General features: G+C 46.3%; 1 protein-coding gene across 1 annotated transcript in view; it reads left to right on the top strand.

Moving 5' to 3' along the window:
• The first annotated feature begins 8,308 nt into the window (after positions 1–8,308).
• Marco (macrophage receptor with collagenous structure) overlaps positions 8,309–16,398 on the top strand; it is a 33,461-nt gene continuing 25,371 nt past the window's right edge. Inside the window, exon 1 of the mRNA XM_021653874.2 lies at positions 8,309–8,466. Coding sequence (XP_021509549.1) covers positions 8,358–8,466 — 109 coding nt within the window. The 5' untranslated portion in view covers positions 8,309–8,357. The remainder of the gene's footprint in view (positions 8,467–16,398) is intronic.

Genomic DNA, 16,398 nt, shown 5'->3' with positions numbered 1-16,398 from the left:
TCTCAAGATATCATGTTTCCTTAGAGTCTTCAAGGGATCAGATTTTCTTCAAAATAAAAAAAGGCTTTACTTATTTATGTGTGTGTGTGTGTGTGTGTGATATCTCACCAAAAGAGGACACCAAACATCCTCCTCTATCAATCTCTGCATATTCATTTGAGGCAGAAACCTGGGGCTTGTGTTTTCTTGATAAGTCAGAAAGCTAGCAGCCCGTGTCTTCATAGCCACTCAGGCCTCTGCTTCAGCCACCATGTGACGTCAGGCTTCTCTTTACTGTAACACTAATCATAAAGCTATGTTCACTGCTGGTCACATAAGGGGGAGGACAGCTGCCCCGCCCCTTTAAGGTTCCCCAGCGATCTCTCTGTGCCCTAGCTTCATTTCTCTTGCTGTGATAAGAGACCCTGCCCAAAAGCAACTTAGGAGAGAAGAGGGTTTCTATGGCCTATGAGCCTAAGATACAGTGCATCATTATCAGATGCAAGGCAGGAACTCATGCAGCTTGTCTCATCACATCCACATTCAAGTGCAGAAAGAAATGGATGCACTACTGTTTCCTGCCTGCTTGATCCCAACTTTCTCTACTCTTACACAGCCCAGCAAGGCCTGGAGAGATGCCTCGGTGGTAGAGAGCTTGCTGCTCTTTAAAAGCATCGGAGTTTAGTTCCCAGCACCAACATTGGTCAGTTTACAACTGTAACTAAAACCTCCGGGGATCCAATGCCCTCTTCTGGCTTCCTTGGTCACCTGCGCGCACGTACACACACACACTTTTCCCCCACAGTTCAGGGCCTAGCCCACGAAATGGTGCCATTCATATTCAGGATGTATTTTCTCACTCCCCTTAACCCAAATAAGAGAGTCCATCACAGGCATGCCACAGGCCAACCTGACCTAAATAATTCTGAAATTGAGACTCTCTTCTCAGGTGACTCTAGCTTATGGCAAGCTGACAGGTGGAACTAACCAACACTCTGAGTGTTCAATAGCCTGCAGGGAGCTTCCCTACACAGACTGCCTCTGCTCACAATGCCTCAGCCCTCACAGCGCCGGGGCTGCCTGCTAGCAGTATCCAGAAATGAAAGGAGAAGCAAAGCCTGGACAACACTTGAAGCCCCAGGGCCACTCTCAGAAGCACCCACTTCCGTCTTTGAGGCTAAGATTACTCTATTCATCCCTAGAGTCATATGACATGAAACAGCTAGTGAATGAATTCTGCTCTTCCCCCAAGGGAGTGTTCCTCTGAACCTAGACGTCATGGAGATAAGGACAGAGAAAAGAGGAAGACAGAGCCTCACCCTCCAAATTAATTAGGGTTAAAGACCTACTCAGCATGGTACTTAGAATGGTACGAAGCCATACTGGTCAATGTGGGGTGTGCGTGTGTGCGCATGTGAGTGTGTGTGTATCACTTTCCACCTTCTTTATTGAGACAGGGTCTCTCAGTGAACCTGGGGCTCACTAATTCAGCTAGACTTACTGGCCAGAAAGCTCCAAGGCTCCTCACATTTCCATCCTCCATCGCTGCAGTGCAGGGATTACAGATGTGTGCTGCCTCATTCAGCTTTTTGCGTAGGTTCTGGGAATCTGAACTCAGGTCTCTATGCTTGGGCAGCAAGTACTTTATCAACTGAGCCATCTACACCAGCACTATACACACATACATATACAAACACAAACGCAGACACATCTACTTATCCCTTCTCCACACACACACACACACACATACACTATATATATATATATAATTGTAGCAAAATAAATGTAATTTTATAGTTGAACTTCAAGCACTCGCAAGTGTATGTGAGCTTTGGTGTGTCGTATTTTTGTCCTTGTTCATCTATCAGTGTCTTCTAGTATCTCTTGTAATTTTTTTCTTCAACATAATTCTTGAAGTGTGTCATTTGATGTCTACATACTGTGTGTATGTGTTAGGCCTGGTTGGTTTACTGTGTTGCTCAAAGCCTTAGTTTTCTCACTTGCTGTGCTGGTTAGCTTTACCTGTCAATGGGATACAACCTAGAATCACCTAGGATGAGGCTCAGTGAGACTGTATGCACTGGGCTGGGTGGTGGGTGTGTCTGCTGGAAGATCCAGCCCAATGTGGGAGGTGCCATTCCTCAGGTCGGGGGTCCTAAGCTATGTTAGAATGGAGAAATGGAACTGAGAACAAGCAAGCAAGTGAAGATGCATATATTCATTTCTCTCTCTCTCCCTCTCCCCCCTTCTCGCTATCTCTCCCTCCTTCTCTCCCTCTCTCCCTCCCTCCTTCCCTTCCATCTCTCTGCTCTCACTGTAGATGTGATGTGGCTTCTATCACTATGAATTCTCCACAATGATGGACTATACTTGGAGTTGTGAGCTCAATTCAACCCGTTCCCCTTAAGCTTTCTTTTCGGGCTGAGTATTTTATCTCAGGCAAGAGGGTCTTAGTTCCAGGCTAGAACCCACATTTTAAGATGCCATGTGTGTGGTGTGTACTGGGGAAGGGGTAACATGAGGGTCCCCAGAGCCCAATGTCCAGCCAGTCTAGCCTAATCAGTGACTTCCAGGCCAAGGAAAGAACCTGCCTCAAGAGAGGTGAGTGCTGCCAGAGGATTTATACCCTAGCTTGTCCTCGGTTCTACACAATACACATGTATGTGTGACTGCTTGCTCCCCCCATGCACACACACAAAGAGGAGGACTCAGTTTTCAGATGAGAGCGAGGACAAGGAATTTAATGAAGTCAGGTCTAAAGGGTTGCCTGCGAGAGTGAGCTGAATAAGAAATGGTTCTACAATTACCAGAAAGGCTTAAGGCTCGTTTGCAGTTCATGTCACATAATTAAGCAAGACCATCAGACCATCTGTGTAATCACATTAGTTTCATTTTGCCCTATTTACACCCAATTGTTGGAGGACTGGGTCTAACTAGGGTCATGAGTTTTGTCAAGTGCAATGAAGACATAGGGATAAGGCAGTGGAAGCTGTGTGCAGGAGGCTAATTACAGTACACCGACATAATACAATGTAGGGCAGAGGGGGCAGGAGACAGGACATGAAGTGGGCAGTGGGCCACAGGGGACTGGCAGAATCAGAGGTCAGAGGTAAAGGGTCCTGGGGCAAGAGGTTGTTGGAGTCAAGATGTCAAAGGAATGGAGTAATAATAGATGTATGGCAAAATGTCCTTGGAGGGGACAGGAGGAACGGATGGAAAAGATAGTTACTGAAAACGACCAGGCAGGTGCTGAGGAGATGGCTCAGTGAGGAAAATGCTTGCCTTGTAAGCACGAGATCCCCAGAACTCATGGTTTTTGTTTTCATTTTGTTTTGTTTTAAAGCCAGGGACTGGTGAGATGGTTTAGTTGGTAAAGGGCCTGCTGGGAGTGTATGAGGACCTGAGTTTGGGTCCCCAGCCCTCACATAAAAACTGGCTGTAGTCCTGCGTGTCTGTAGCCTGAGTATTGTGTGGGGAGCGGAGCCAGGCAGAAAGCCACTGCTCACTGGCCAGCCAGTGTAGGTAGTTGGTAAGTCCTAGGACCAGTGAGAGACTCTGTCTCAAAAGATAGGATAAAAAGCAAGAGCAAAAAACACAAAAGGTTGACCGCCAGCTGCTACACATAGGTACATACCACACATGCACACATATAAATAAAGTAGGCATAGCAGTGAGAGGTGGAGACCGGCAGATCCTTGAGAGATGTCATCTCAGAGATCAGGTGGAGGGTAAGCAGTGAGAGGTGGAGACTGGCCGATCCTCGGGCGGAGAGATGTCATCTCAGAGATCAGGTGGAGGGTAAGTGAGGAGCAACCTGGAGCTGTCATCTGGCTCCCATATGACACACACAAATAGAGAAAATGATACATGATAAGGGGCTGTGAGAGTCTACGTAACTGGTGGCTACCGTTTTCCACCCTGTGTTTCCTACAATTCCATAAACCTGCTCCAGAAAAGGGTCAATATCGCTCATGGAATGACATGTCAGTGTCTCGTTTTACTCTCTCATAGACAAGAATGTGTTCTGACATCCCCCTTTCTAAGTGGTGCAGTGAAGAGTTTGGCCACCCATGAAGACATCAGGAGTTCCAGGAACACAAAGTGTGGTGTGCAGGCTCAGGAGAATGTGTGTCTCCAAGTCAGAGAGGGAGGAAGTACCTTCCTGCCAATTCCGCTTTCATTGCTGCTGCTGTGATAAAATACTCTGAGAAAAAGCAACCTCAGGGAGAAAGCTTGACTTAGAGTTTCAGGTTACAGCCTGGCCTTGTAGAGAAGTTAAAGCAGGACTCTGAAGCACCCAGTCATGTCACATCCACAGTCAAAAACAGAGAGGTAAAGAGTACATACGTGTTTACTTGTGATCAGCTCCCCCTCTCTGCATTTGCACAGTCCGGGGTCCCTGCCTAGAGAATGGTGCCACCCACAGTGGACTGAGCCATCCTGCATCGATCAACTATCTAAATAATCCCACACAGACCTACCTTAGGCCAAGCAGATCTGGATGAATCCTCATTGAATTCTCTTCCCAGTGACTCCAGGTCAGGTCAAGTTGCTAGAACCATCATAATGGCCTTGCCCTCTGTCAGCCCTGGTTGGAAGCTCTGTGTGGGGTGACTCTCAGCAGAGACCTGTCTAAGTCCTCTTTTTTAATTTAAATTTTATAAAATTTAAAAATCCTTATACAAGCATATGCTATTGCATGTTGGGCATATTCCCCTGGTATCCTTCCTCTCCCCTTTCACACACCTTCACCCTCCTTTTAGCCTCCTTTGTGGACTGAGTCCTTTGTGCCCTTGGCAGTTGCACAGCTCTGTTCATGTCATGCATACATACATATACAATGTTATGTATTGCTATAAAATCTGGGAGCCACAAATGGGGAAGGAAAATCTTATATTTGCCTTTCTGAGGCTGTCTTACTTCACTTAATAAAATCATCTCTGTTTTCATCCGTTTGTCTGCAAGAGGCATGGCTTCACTCTTTCTGGCTGAACAAACTCCACTGTACAAACAAACCGCATTTTCCTCATCCATCCCTCTGTGCTGGATGCTCAGGTTGATTGTGTAACTCGGCTGTTGTGAATACTGATGTTCAAGGAGCCCTGTGACTGTTGGCTGAGAGCGGTCCTGGGAGCGACCCAGGAGGGATAGAACGGGGCAGTAGCTTCTCTGTCCCTTCTTCCGCTCTCAGAGCACAGCTGCAGCCCTGCTCCCCTGTGTGTGGGGGGCTTTGACTTTCGTACAGTGATGGGCTGTCACCTGAGACAACAGGCAGGATGCCCTGGGATTGCAAGGCCCACCCATCACTCCTCATACCTGTATCCCAAGACAAACTTCAGTTGTATTAGTGTAGCAACAATGATTCCAGCATCTTTGTTTCAATTTCTGTTTTAAGTAGCTTTCAAGGTCAAATCTGCGTACTATAAAATGCACCTTTCAAGCATAAAGTTCGGTGTGTTTCGAAACTAACATTTTAATCATACAGAATATTTCTAGCACATCAGACACTCTCTTCGTGCACCCAGCATTCCACCAAAAGCAGGACTGTTTTCAGAGACTGAAAACACGTTTCACTTGTTCTGGAAACCTTTCAATGGAATCTTAGCCTATGTCCCCTTTGTAGTTCTAGCTCCTTTCACAGAACATGATGGATTTGGAGACATATCCTTGGTGGGGTTGATCCTGTGGCATGACCAGTAGTGTTTGGATGCAGATGAAAGTCAATGTATTCACTGTCCATGCTTGTCTATGTTGCTGGTCTCATTATTATTATTATTATTTAATGTTATATATTACATTATTATATATTACATATACTATTATATTATATTATTAATATTTAAAGGTAAGATCTCATGTTTTCTGGGTGGCCTAAAACTCACTGTGTATACCAGAATGACTTTGAATTTCTGGTCCTTCTGCCTCTACCTTGAGAGCACCAGCATTGCAGGCACACACCAGCATACTCAATATTATGCCCTACTGCAGATGGACCCCAGGGCTTCATGTTTGTTAGGCTTCTCTCCACCAGCAGAGCCACATCCTTGGACCCGAGGCAGAAGTTTCAGACATGCATTTCCTATCTATGTTTCTCAACCAAGTCTGACCTGCTCTGTTGATGGCCTGAGACAAATGGCAGAAGAAGTAGGCTGAACGTAGAGGAGAGGCCCCAGCCTCTGCCCTCCCTGCCCTCACTGACTGCCCCGGCTTCTAGTTAGAACTGCCAGCTGGCTGCTTGCTCCATGAGACCCAGGCCTTTCCTACTACTACCCTAATGTGTCCAACTACCTTAATGTGCATGGGTATACATGTGTGTTCAGAGGCAAAGGACGGCTGTTATCCCTCAGACACTATTCACCTTGTTCATTGACACCAGGCCTGGTGCTCACCACGGGACCTGTCTGACTGGCTAATGAGCTTCAGTGATCCACCTGTCTCTGTTCCCTAGCGCTGGTACCCGAGGGCACACAGCGACGCCCAGATTTTTATGTGGCCTCTGGGCACTTTTCATGTGAACGTAGGTCCTGATACTCATGAGGTAGTGTAGAAGGAGATATTGTAAGCAAAGTAGCCAACATCTTCACCAGAGCAGCTGTTCCTACCTGCAAGAGAGCCTCCTTACTGCCCAGCCTGGAGCTTGGCAATTTTATTCAATAATGCAACAGTTATCAGTGTCTCTCTTATTATGCAAATATAAAGTGGAGGTCGGCACAGCGTGAGTAACTGTCTCTCAGCTGCCATGAGGACCAGGGGGGATTTGCAGCAAACATTGCACTCCATCTGCATCTCAGTCATCCTACTCTGCCAAGAGGAATGAGCCTAGATCTCACTGAGCTGCAGTGAACTTGCATGCACACACACACACACATTCACGCAAACACACAGATATATGCACACATGCACATGCGCGCACACAGAGTTCACAGGCACACAAGCACACACATGTACAAAGGTGAACACACATGTATGTGCACACACATGTGAGTGCTTCCTGAGAAGCCTGGACAAAGACCTCACCGAGGGCTGCAGAAAGGTACCTCCAAAGCGATCCTAAAAGCATTTTCATGGCGTTGTGTATGTGTGTGCACGTGTGTGGTGTGTGATGGTGTGCGGACATGTGTGTGGAAGCTAAAGGATAATTTGTGGTAGTCACTTCTCTCTTCTCACCATGTGTATCCTAGGAAGCAAATTCAAGTTTGCAGGCTTGGCTACAAGGGCCTTTACCTGCTGAGCCACCTATCTGGTCCTCCATCTTACTGTTTAAAGCAGTACTGTTTAAATAGAATCTCTCTCTCTCTCTCTCTCTCTCTCTCTCTCTCACACACACACACACACACACACACACACACACACCTCATTGACCCTGGAGTTCACTGCCGTCCAGGAAGCTCGAGGAGCACCTGTCTGTGTCTCCCCCGATTTGTGGTGACTGACGTTGCCATCACACCTGGCTTTTATTGTTGTTGTTTTTGTTTCTCAGTAGTGTCTGCAGATCAGAATCCATGCCCTCATGCTTGCCCAGTGGGCACTTTAATTTTTCCAGCCTACTTCTTTTTTTTTCCAGTTTTTCAAAAATTATTTTTAATTACACTTTATTTACTTTGTATCCCCCCTCTAGTTCCCTCCCTCCTCCCCTTTCAATCCCTCCCTTCTTTCCCCTTCCCTAAGTCCACTGGTAGGGGAGGGTTTCTTTTCCTTCCTTCTGATCCTAGTCTGTTAGGTCTCATCAGGAGTGGCTGCATTGTCTTCCTCTGTGGCCTGGTAAGGCTGCTCCCCCCTCAGGAGGCACCCTCCAGCCTACTTCTTAAACTTTAATAAGCTGCAAATCAACAGGGACCTTAGGTTTGGATTCTGTTTGTGTGAGTAGAAGCTGGGCTTCCAAGCTGTGTTCCTCACGCTGACCCCATGAAGCCTAAGGATGAACTTGGCCTGAAGAGGGTGAGAGGAAGATTTCAATGTGGGCTGGCAAAATCCTGGGGTAGCCAGCTGGATCTGGATGGATGCAGGGATTGGAAAGCAGAAAGAAGGAAGAGAAATGTCCCTTTCGGTGTCACCTAGGGGCCTGGGGACAAGGAGGGTCTTTCCCAAATCTCTTCAATTCCTCTTAAGAGGCAGCTTCCCCACACAACAGTTCCACATGTGAACAGCACAGCCCTTTTTTTTTTTTTTTTTTTTTTTTTTTAAAGCAAAAATCAACTATACACTAAGGAACAGCCTGGTCGCAATAGTCAGGAAACATTGTGCAAATTAAAGAATCCTTGCCAAAGGGAAGTTGTGTGGGTCTCCAGCTAGCCGCCACAGTTAACTGGGAGCCCTGCTTCCTCTTGGGGGAGCACTTCTGCTGGCTGCAGGGCTTTGACCACCTATAAAGCTTAGCAATGAGAAATAAAGAAACCATCAAGGAGGAAGCCTTCTTGGGGAGCACTGAAGAAGGAGCCTATTTTGACCAAGACATGATTCCTGTGATGGAGACCTTTGAAATCAATGGTAAGTACTACCCCCTAGTGATGCGATTGCACAGAAACTTAGATTCTGTTGGTGGGAAGACGAGACAAGACCATAGGAGGTGTGGGCTTGTGTCCTGTGCATTTCCCACCTGACCCGTTCCAGCTAGACTGCACCCTTCTGAAATTTATGGAACGCTGACCAGATGCTGGGTCCTTACTGTACAGTGGACTTTTGCTTAAAGTCTGGCCCTTTTTAAAAGTTATATTTACATATTGCATCTTGTATAAATGCCAGCGCTTAGTAAGGAAATGCCCCTTCTTAATGAGCAACTTGTGAGGACACACTGCGGTGTGTGTTGAGATGATGATACAAGTCAAATGGTGTGACATCCCACAGGGTCTGAGATGCCGTCCGGACGATAGAGGGCTCACCTAATTCAGGAAGCCCTGGGTTCGATCCCCAGCCCAGCATAAACAGCTGATGCGTGCCTGTAGTCTCTGCTCTGGGTAGCTAGAGGCAGACAGATGAGGAGCTCCAAGCTACCGTTGGCTTTTTGGCAAAAATGGGCTCACCTGGGCTGTGTGAAGCTTTGATTCAAAAGGAAAATCATTAGCGCTGAAACCAAAGCTGTCTATATTTGGGTAGACGCCCTTTAATACCCCTTAAGGGGCTTCTGCAATAGCCAGTGTGTTGACCTGGGAGCAGTTTCTTCTCCTACTGTTATCTAAGACACGCTCTAGCTTCTCTGGCTTCCTCGTTAGTTAGTTCGACTCAGCTGAAACACAATTTTCAAATATTTGAATTTTTTATTACATATTTGTGTGTGTGTGTATGAGAGAGAGAGAGAGAGAAAGAGAGAGAGAGAGAGAGAGAGAGAGAGAGAGAGAGAAGAATGTGCCAAGATGCATGAGTGGAAGTCAGAGAAAAACTTGAGGAGTCAGCCCTCTGCTTCTACCCTGTGAAGTTTTGGGATAGAACTCAACTGGTCAGGCTTGGCATTAAGTGGCCTTACTATTTCACTGGCCCTCTAACAATCCTTTAAATGATCTCTCAGCATTGCATAGCTGAGGTATCTTTTACATCTACAGTAACTTGTAACATCTAGAGTCAAGGGTGGACTTGTTTGTCACTGGACAGCTCTGATTTCCTGTTCTAGAATATTCTATGGGAATCATCCATCACAGTGGTCAGCTGGAGTAAAAGGGGGTCGTGAGCCACCTGATGTGGGTGCTGGAATCCAAACTCAGGTCCTCTGATAGTGCTGTAAGTGCTGTTAACCATTGAACCATCTCTGCTGCCCCTATGCCTGGCTTTTTGGTTTTTTAAGATGGGTTCTGGGGATCAAACTCAAGTCCTTATGCTTGCTAGGCAAGCACTTCACTGACTAATCTTACACACTTACCCCCTGGATTCTTTAAGATACACTGTTCTAGAAAATTCAGCTGACCAAACATATTCAGCACTACCTTCCAGATATCACCCCGGGAACAGACAGCAGACACTGATGAATGGGATTGTTGGTCAGGAAAGCAGCCAGGGGGGGGGGGGAGGGCAAGCCCTGCCTCAGCTGGCTTTTCTACACAATCTACCAGTGGCTGAGGCTGAAAAGTTCACGGGACACCGTGGATGCAACCTGGGGTGGCGCCCGAGGTCAGAACTAATGTCCCTTCTAAAGCTGAAAGGATGGGAGCAGCTAGGTCCAGAATGAGACAGCGGGTGGTAGGGGAGGGGTGACACACGTCTAGGCCAAACGCAAAAAGATGTTCTAAGAAATCTAAAAAGCTGATGCTGTCCGTCAGAACTGGGAGGAATGCTCAGTGGGGTCGAAGGAGGGATGGAAGTCTTTGAGCCCTTTACAGAGGCTGGTGGGAAGGCTGGAAGGATGCATAGAGGTTGAGCACACTAGCCTATAGTTGAGGTTGCCCAGTGTAGGTGGGACAGGGGGAGAGAGTAGGGTTTCTCTGCATAGCCTTCCTGGACTCGCTTTGTAGACCAGGCTGGCCTCGAACTCACAGAGATCCACCTGCCTCTGCCTCCCTGAGTCTTGGGATTGAAGAAATGCACCACCACTGCCCAGCTCTGTCATCAAATTTTAACGTGCACTTTTCAAACAAAACCACAGAAAAATGTTTGTAGTGGTATGTTCTTATTCACCCCTTCCCCTCCTCTTTCTTGTTATATAGGGTCTCACATCATCTGAATTGACCTTGAACTCTCATCCTCCTGCTCTACCTCTCAAGTACTGGAATCACAGTCATGCCACACCTCAACCAGTGTGTGTGGTGCTAGGACTGGAACCCAGGGCTTCTTGCTTGCCAGGCAGACACTTCACCAACTGAGCTACACCCTAGTATCGTCACTTATTATTTTCCTACTGCTGCCCAGCTTAAATTATGAAATGCTTCTGTCTCCTGATTGATAACATGCTTGATAAAACATTTTTCTTTTTGATACAGGGCCTTCATGACCTTCAAACTTTATCCTCCTGAGCACTAGGTTTATAAGCCTGCATTACCTCAACAGGTTTTTTTTTTAACTATTCAGAAATACCACGTGGAGTTTTAACTGTAACATTCAGAAACATTCAGATGTGAGCTTCACAAACTTTTGAAATATCCCTTCCCTGAAAGCATCTCTCTCTGCATTTGTCTGTCCTCTTCCTCTCTCCATTCTCATAGATGCGTCATGATATCTCATTGTAATTTGACTTTGAAATACATGCATCTTCCTCTTTCTCTGCCATGATGGGTTCTCACAGTCTCACACTCACTGCCTTGTCTTTCTAGTAATGAGTGTCTAATGATCACCTGTTCTGCACTCAGTGTGCCCTGTCCAATTTTTCTTTTGTTTTTGCTGTAGTAGTGTGTGTGTGTGTGTGTGTGTGTGTGTGTGTAGTAAGCAGTGCACATGTGTGTGAGTGTATGTATACAGAGATCAGAAGACTACTGAAGATGTCCATCTACCCCCTTTTTGAGACAGGGCCTGGAACTTGCTTATGGCTGGCTGGTGAACCCCAGGAACCTGCCTGCCTCTGTTTCCCTGGAATTGGGATTACAAGAAAATGCCACCACACCTGGCTTTTTCATGGGTTCTGGATGTCAAACTTAGATCATTATACTTGTGTAGCAAGTAGTTTGCCAACTTAGCTGTACCCCCAACCTGTGCCAGATTGTGTGAGGCATGACCGAGAAATAAAAATTACACACACACACACACACACACACACACACACACACACACATATCATACATAGATATGGTGGGTATGGCGAAACTATCCCACACAACTGGCTTTGATCTCCGAAGCGTGTCAAGTGCCAGGAGCTCTGTTACACAGAGCCACCAAGCCAGATCCTTTGCCATGAACTAGGGTTGGTGGGACATTTGAGCCCAAGAGAGGGCTCTTCCACAAGCCCTGGGCATGGGTGTAGATGCTGCCACCTTTCCTGAATTCTGAACTTCTACTTGTCTATTTCCTTTCGCACTTCCATCTCAATGTTTGCAGCTCTTGTGAACTCGGGGCCTGCCTAGACCTCCCACACCCAAACCCTCAGCCATTACCTCTCTGCTCATATGATACGCAGTTTCTACACCTCTCTCAGTCTGAGAACTTCTTCTTTCTCCTTTGAAAAGATCAACTGTGTCCTTTGACCCCAGTGCAGCCCCGTGCTAAGCCCTTCAAACTCTCCTCAGATGGGTGTGCCTCTCCTCCCTCATTGGAGGAGCTTTGTGTAATGGGCAGCAGTTACTACAGAGACTCAAAACTGTTCAAAGTGCAAAGAATAAGACAGTGTGGGTGGAGCACTCAGCCCTAAACATCTTTCACACCCTCCCACTAAGGCTTGGGAGCATTGGGAAAAAGGGGTGGAAAGACTGTGAGAGCCAGAGGTTGGGGGGGACTGGGCTGAAACAGTATCTTCTAGACTTGCCGGGACAGCAGCTCTCATGACCTTACAGCAGCTGTAGCTGCCTGCATGGCACAGGATTAGCCCAGGGAACACTTCTGTATGGATGGGGGAAGGGCTCAAAGCTCCACCCTTATCTGAGGAGCCTGGGAATGGAAAGATTCTGGAGAAAAGTCCGTTTTCTTCATGGGTGTGGCCTCTGCCTGGTTGCCCCTGTCTGAGGAGCTCCACCCCTATCTGAGGAGCTTCTGGAGGAAGGAAAGTCCGTTTTCTTCATGGGTGCGGCCCCTGCCAGGTTGCCCCTGCTCCAGTGGGTGGCATACAGCCTTGCACATACAGCCAGCCCTGACTAGACTCGGTGGGCTAGAAAGAAAGGGGGGACATAAAAATTGGGAGAGAGCTGCGGTGGGGGGCCTGGGAGGAGTTTTAGGGAAGAGTAGGCATGGCTATAATAAAAATGCATACATACATACATACATACATACTGTAAAATATGCAGAAAAATCAAATAATAACAAAATTTAAAACTCTTGTTGGGAGTAGCTCAAGAGATGGCTCTTGGGTTATAAGCACCTGCTGCTCTACTAAAGGACCAGATCTCAGTTCCCAACACCCACATCAGGTGACTCACAACTGTCTGTAACTCCAGCTCCTGGAGATTCAATGAAGCTTTTACGGCCTCTGTGGACACACAAATGCTCAGACTTGTACAGAAAGCACTTTCCCAACTGAGCGACCTCCCCAGCCTCCAGAACGTTATTTTGTTGACAAAGAGAAGCCGCCAAAATGCCAATAGAGAAGTTAAGATAATTGTTTGTCATAATGCTCACCTTTGACCCCCAGCAGCAACCCCCATGGTTCCTGCTCTAAGATACCGTGAAGCCTTCTCCTGACACATGATCACCCCAAAGTCCCTTCAAGTTCCACTCTGCTGCTGGGGCCACTGTGATTTTACACAGGCATTCTATTCCCTGTTTCATGGCCCCACCCCCAGCCTCTCTCTGGCCTTGGCTCTCCTGGAACTAACTATGTAGGCCGACTACCCTTGAACTCACAGAGATCCTCCTGCCTCTGCCTCCCAAGTGCTGGAGCTAAAGGTAGGAGCCACTACACCTGGCTGTTTTATCTTCGACATCTTTATTAAAACATCTGACAATGGTGCCTTAAAAAAAAAAAAAAAACTTTTCTTGTAACATAATTATGCAGAGCCGCAGAAAGTAGGGAAGTACATCCAAGAAGGCCTTTTGTGACCTTTCACCCAGCTTTTTTTTTTTTTTCCAGGCATGGTTTCTTGCACAGTTTGGTACAATCCCATAATTAGATGCTGATCCATTCCACCAAGTGTGGACACACTCATGCATGGGTATTTACCATTCTGTATTCTAGCGAGGCTTAGTAGCCACAGACAGTCCTCAAGCCTCACAGGCCGTCATTCACACTGCCAGGGCTTATCAGTCCCCTGTCTCCACAGCTCTGCTCTTTTGGAAACGTTAGATAAATTACAACCTATGTAACTTTCCAAAGACTGGTTTTGAGGCTAGCAAGAGAGCTCATGAATAAAGGTAGTCACAGCCAAGCCTGATGATCTTAGTTCAACCCCCACCATCCACATGGTGGAAGGTGAGAACTGATCCCCAGAAATTGTACCCTGACCTTCTCATGTGTCACACATACATACACACACAGAAATAAAAATGTAATACAAGATTTGCTTTTATTTTTCTCTTTTTACATGTCTACTCACACATGTGTGATGCATGTGTGTGCATTTGTGTACATGTATATATGCATGTACACATGCCATGACATGCAAGTGGAGGTCGAAGGACGACCTCAGGTGTGAGGTCTCAGCTTCTGCCTTGTTTGAGACAAGCTCCCTCATCTTGCTCCCAGCCTTGCACTCCTTGGGATTCTCTTGTATTCTCCACCCTGCACCATAAAAAGCTCTGGGCTCCCGCTGTGTGCACTGCGGCCAACATTAGATGGATTCTGGGGTTTCTGACCTCATCCTCACAGTTTCACAGCAAGCATTTTATCCACTGAGCCATTCCGCCAACCAGGACTTTCCATTTTATCACATGCTCTAATTCCCTGGAGAGCCATTCAGAAAGCTGGATCCCAGAAGTTGGTTCTTATTAACGGCTAGTGACTCACAGTATGAATTCACGAAGGCTTAAGCGTCCATGCTCTGAGGGGCATTAAGACTGTTTCCTCTTTGGGGCTACCACAAATAAAGTTGCTATAGCTATTTATGAAATCATAACTGAATGCACATTCTCACTTCCGCAGTGTCTGAAGAGAGGCTGTTTTAGTGCTGGCGTGCTGTCTCTGTTTTCCACCATCAAACCACTATGTAAGAGCAGAACTCTCCTCACGCACAGGCAAAACAGGTAACACAATACACAAGGTCTCAGAATAGACAGAGGTGCTTCAGGCAGTGCTTGTCAGCATTGCGTGACGTGAAGGCACACTCAGGGAAAAGCGCTCATGTCGTGTGACCATGACTTCCGTGAAGTCATGCGATGCAGCACCGACAATAGTGAAAAAAGCACTGTGGATCCATTACACGATTTTGGATTAGGTCTTGGTCGCTGAGCATTGAGAAACCTTTTGCTGCTGTTATTTTGTGCCCCTCCCCCATTCAACAGGGTCATATAGACCACAAGTTAAAAACCAAGTGCACTTTATGACCTTTGGCACAAAGGTCCTGGGAAAATATTCACAAAACATATCACGTGACCTACAAAGAGAATTACATGGCAGTGTCCCAAAGTGGGCTTTCTTCTAGGCATGCAAGGATGGTCCAACAACAGTTCACAGGTGGTAGGACCAGCCCTCCATCAGTTCCAGCGTCTCAATTACCGCGTCCGCATCGCACAGTCGTTCCTCACATTCCATCCTTCTTCATAGGATTGTTTTAGTTATTCTCGGCCCTGAGCTTTCCACATACAGTTTAGTATTAGCTTGTTTATCTAAAACTACTTAAAAATCTTGCCGGGGCACTGGTAGGGATTATGTTACGGCTATAAAGGGATGTATGAATAATTAACACCGTTAGTCCATACAGGTTTAACCTATGTACGTAGAAGAACTCTTCACTTCTGGACTTTTTTCCCCCTAAAGTTGAATTTCGTAATTTAAAGTATATGGATCCTGTATCTGTTTTGTTAGATTTACATCTGAAATTTTATTTTCTTTGGACTGAACATCAGTATTACCATGGGGGTGATTTTTTATTTTATTTTTTGGGTTTTTTTGAGACAGGCTTTCTCTGTGTAGCCTTGGCTATCCTGAACTCACTCTGTAGACCCGGCTGGCCTCGAACTCACAGAGATCTGCCTGCCTCTGCCTCCTGAGTGTTGGGATTACAGGTCTGTGCCACCGAGTCCAGCTTATTTTATTTAGGCTGGTGTGTGCATACATGCGTGTGTGCTTGTGTGTATGCTTGTGGGTGCCCGTGAAGGCCAGAAAAGGGCACCAGATCTGTTAGAGCTGCAGTTGCAAGTGGCTGTGAGCCTCCTGGTGTGGGTTCTGGGTTCTGATCTTTTGAAAGAGTAGCAAGTGCCTAACTGCTGGGCACCATCCCTCCAGCCCAGGACTATGTTTAATTTTGGTTAGCAATTAGTTTTTAAGATATAACAACGCATTAAATCTTATATGATGACCTTGCATCCTACAGCTTTGATGGGCTGCTTATTAGTTCTATGGATTTCTTTTAAAGATTATCAGGGATTTGTTATATCAAGACCCTTTCTTCTGCAAATAGGAACATATTTGTTCCTTTCCAAGCTTCATCTCTTATCTCCTTTTTGTTGTTCATTACACAAAAACTCTCCATGACTATATTAAATAAGAAGGCAGAAATGGACACCCCTGCCTGGGTCCCAGACTTAAGGGGAAAATATTGAGTCTCTCACAACTATATGGCATGAGCGTTAGATGTTTTCAGATGACTTTATTATTATTTATTTTTTAAATTTTATTTCACTTTTATGTGTAAGTGTGTGTGTGTCCCTGTATATGTATGCACATATGTATGCCCATAACATCCAGGAAAGGGCATCAGA

The sequence above is a fragment of the Meriones unguiculatus genome, chromosome 18, assembly GCF_030254825.1.
Source record: "Meriones unguiculatus strain TT.TT164.6M chromosome 18, Bangor_MerUng_6.1, whole genome shotgun sequence".
In the NCBI taxonomy this organism is placed as follows: domain Eukaryota; kingdom Metazoa; phylum Chordata; class Mammalia; order Rodentia; family Muridae; genus Meriones; species Meriones unguiculatus.
This window is presented reverse-complemented; position numbering and strand designations above follow the sequence as displayed.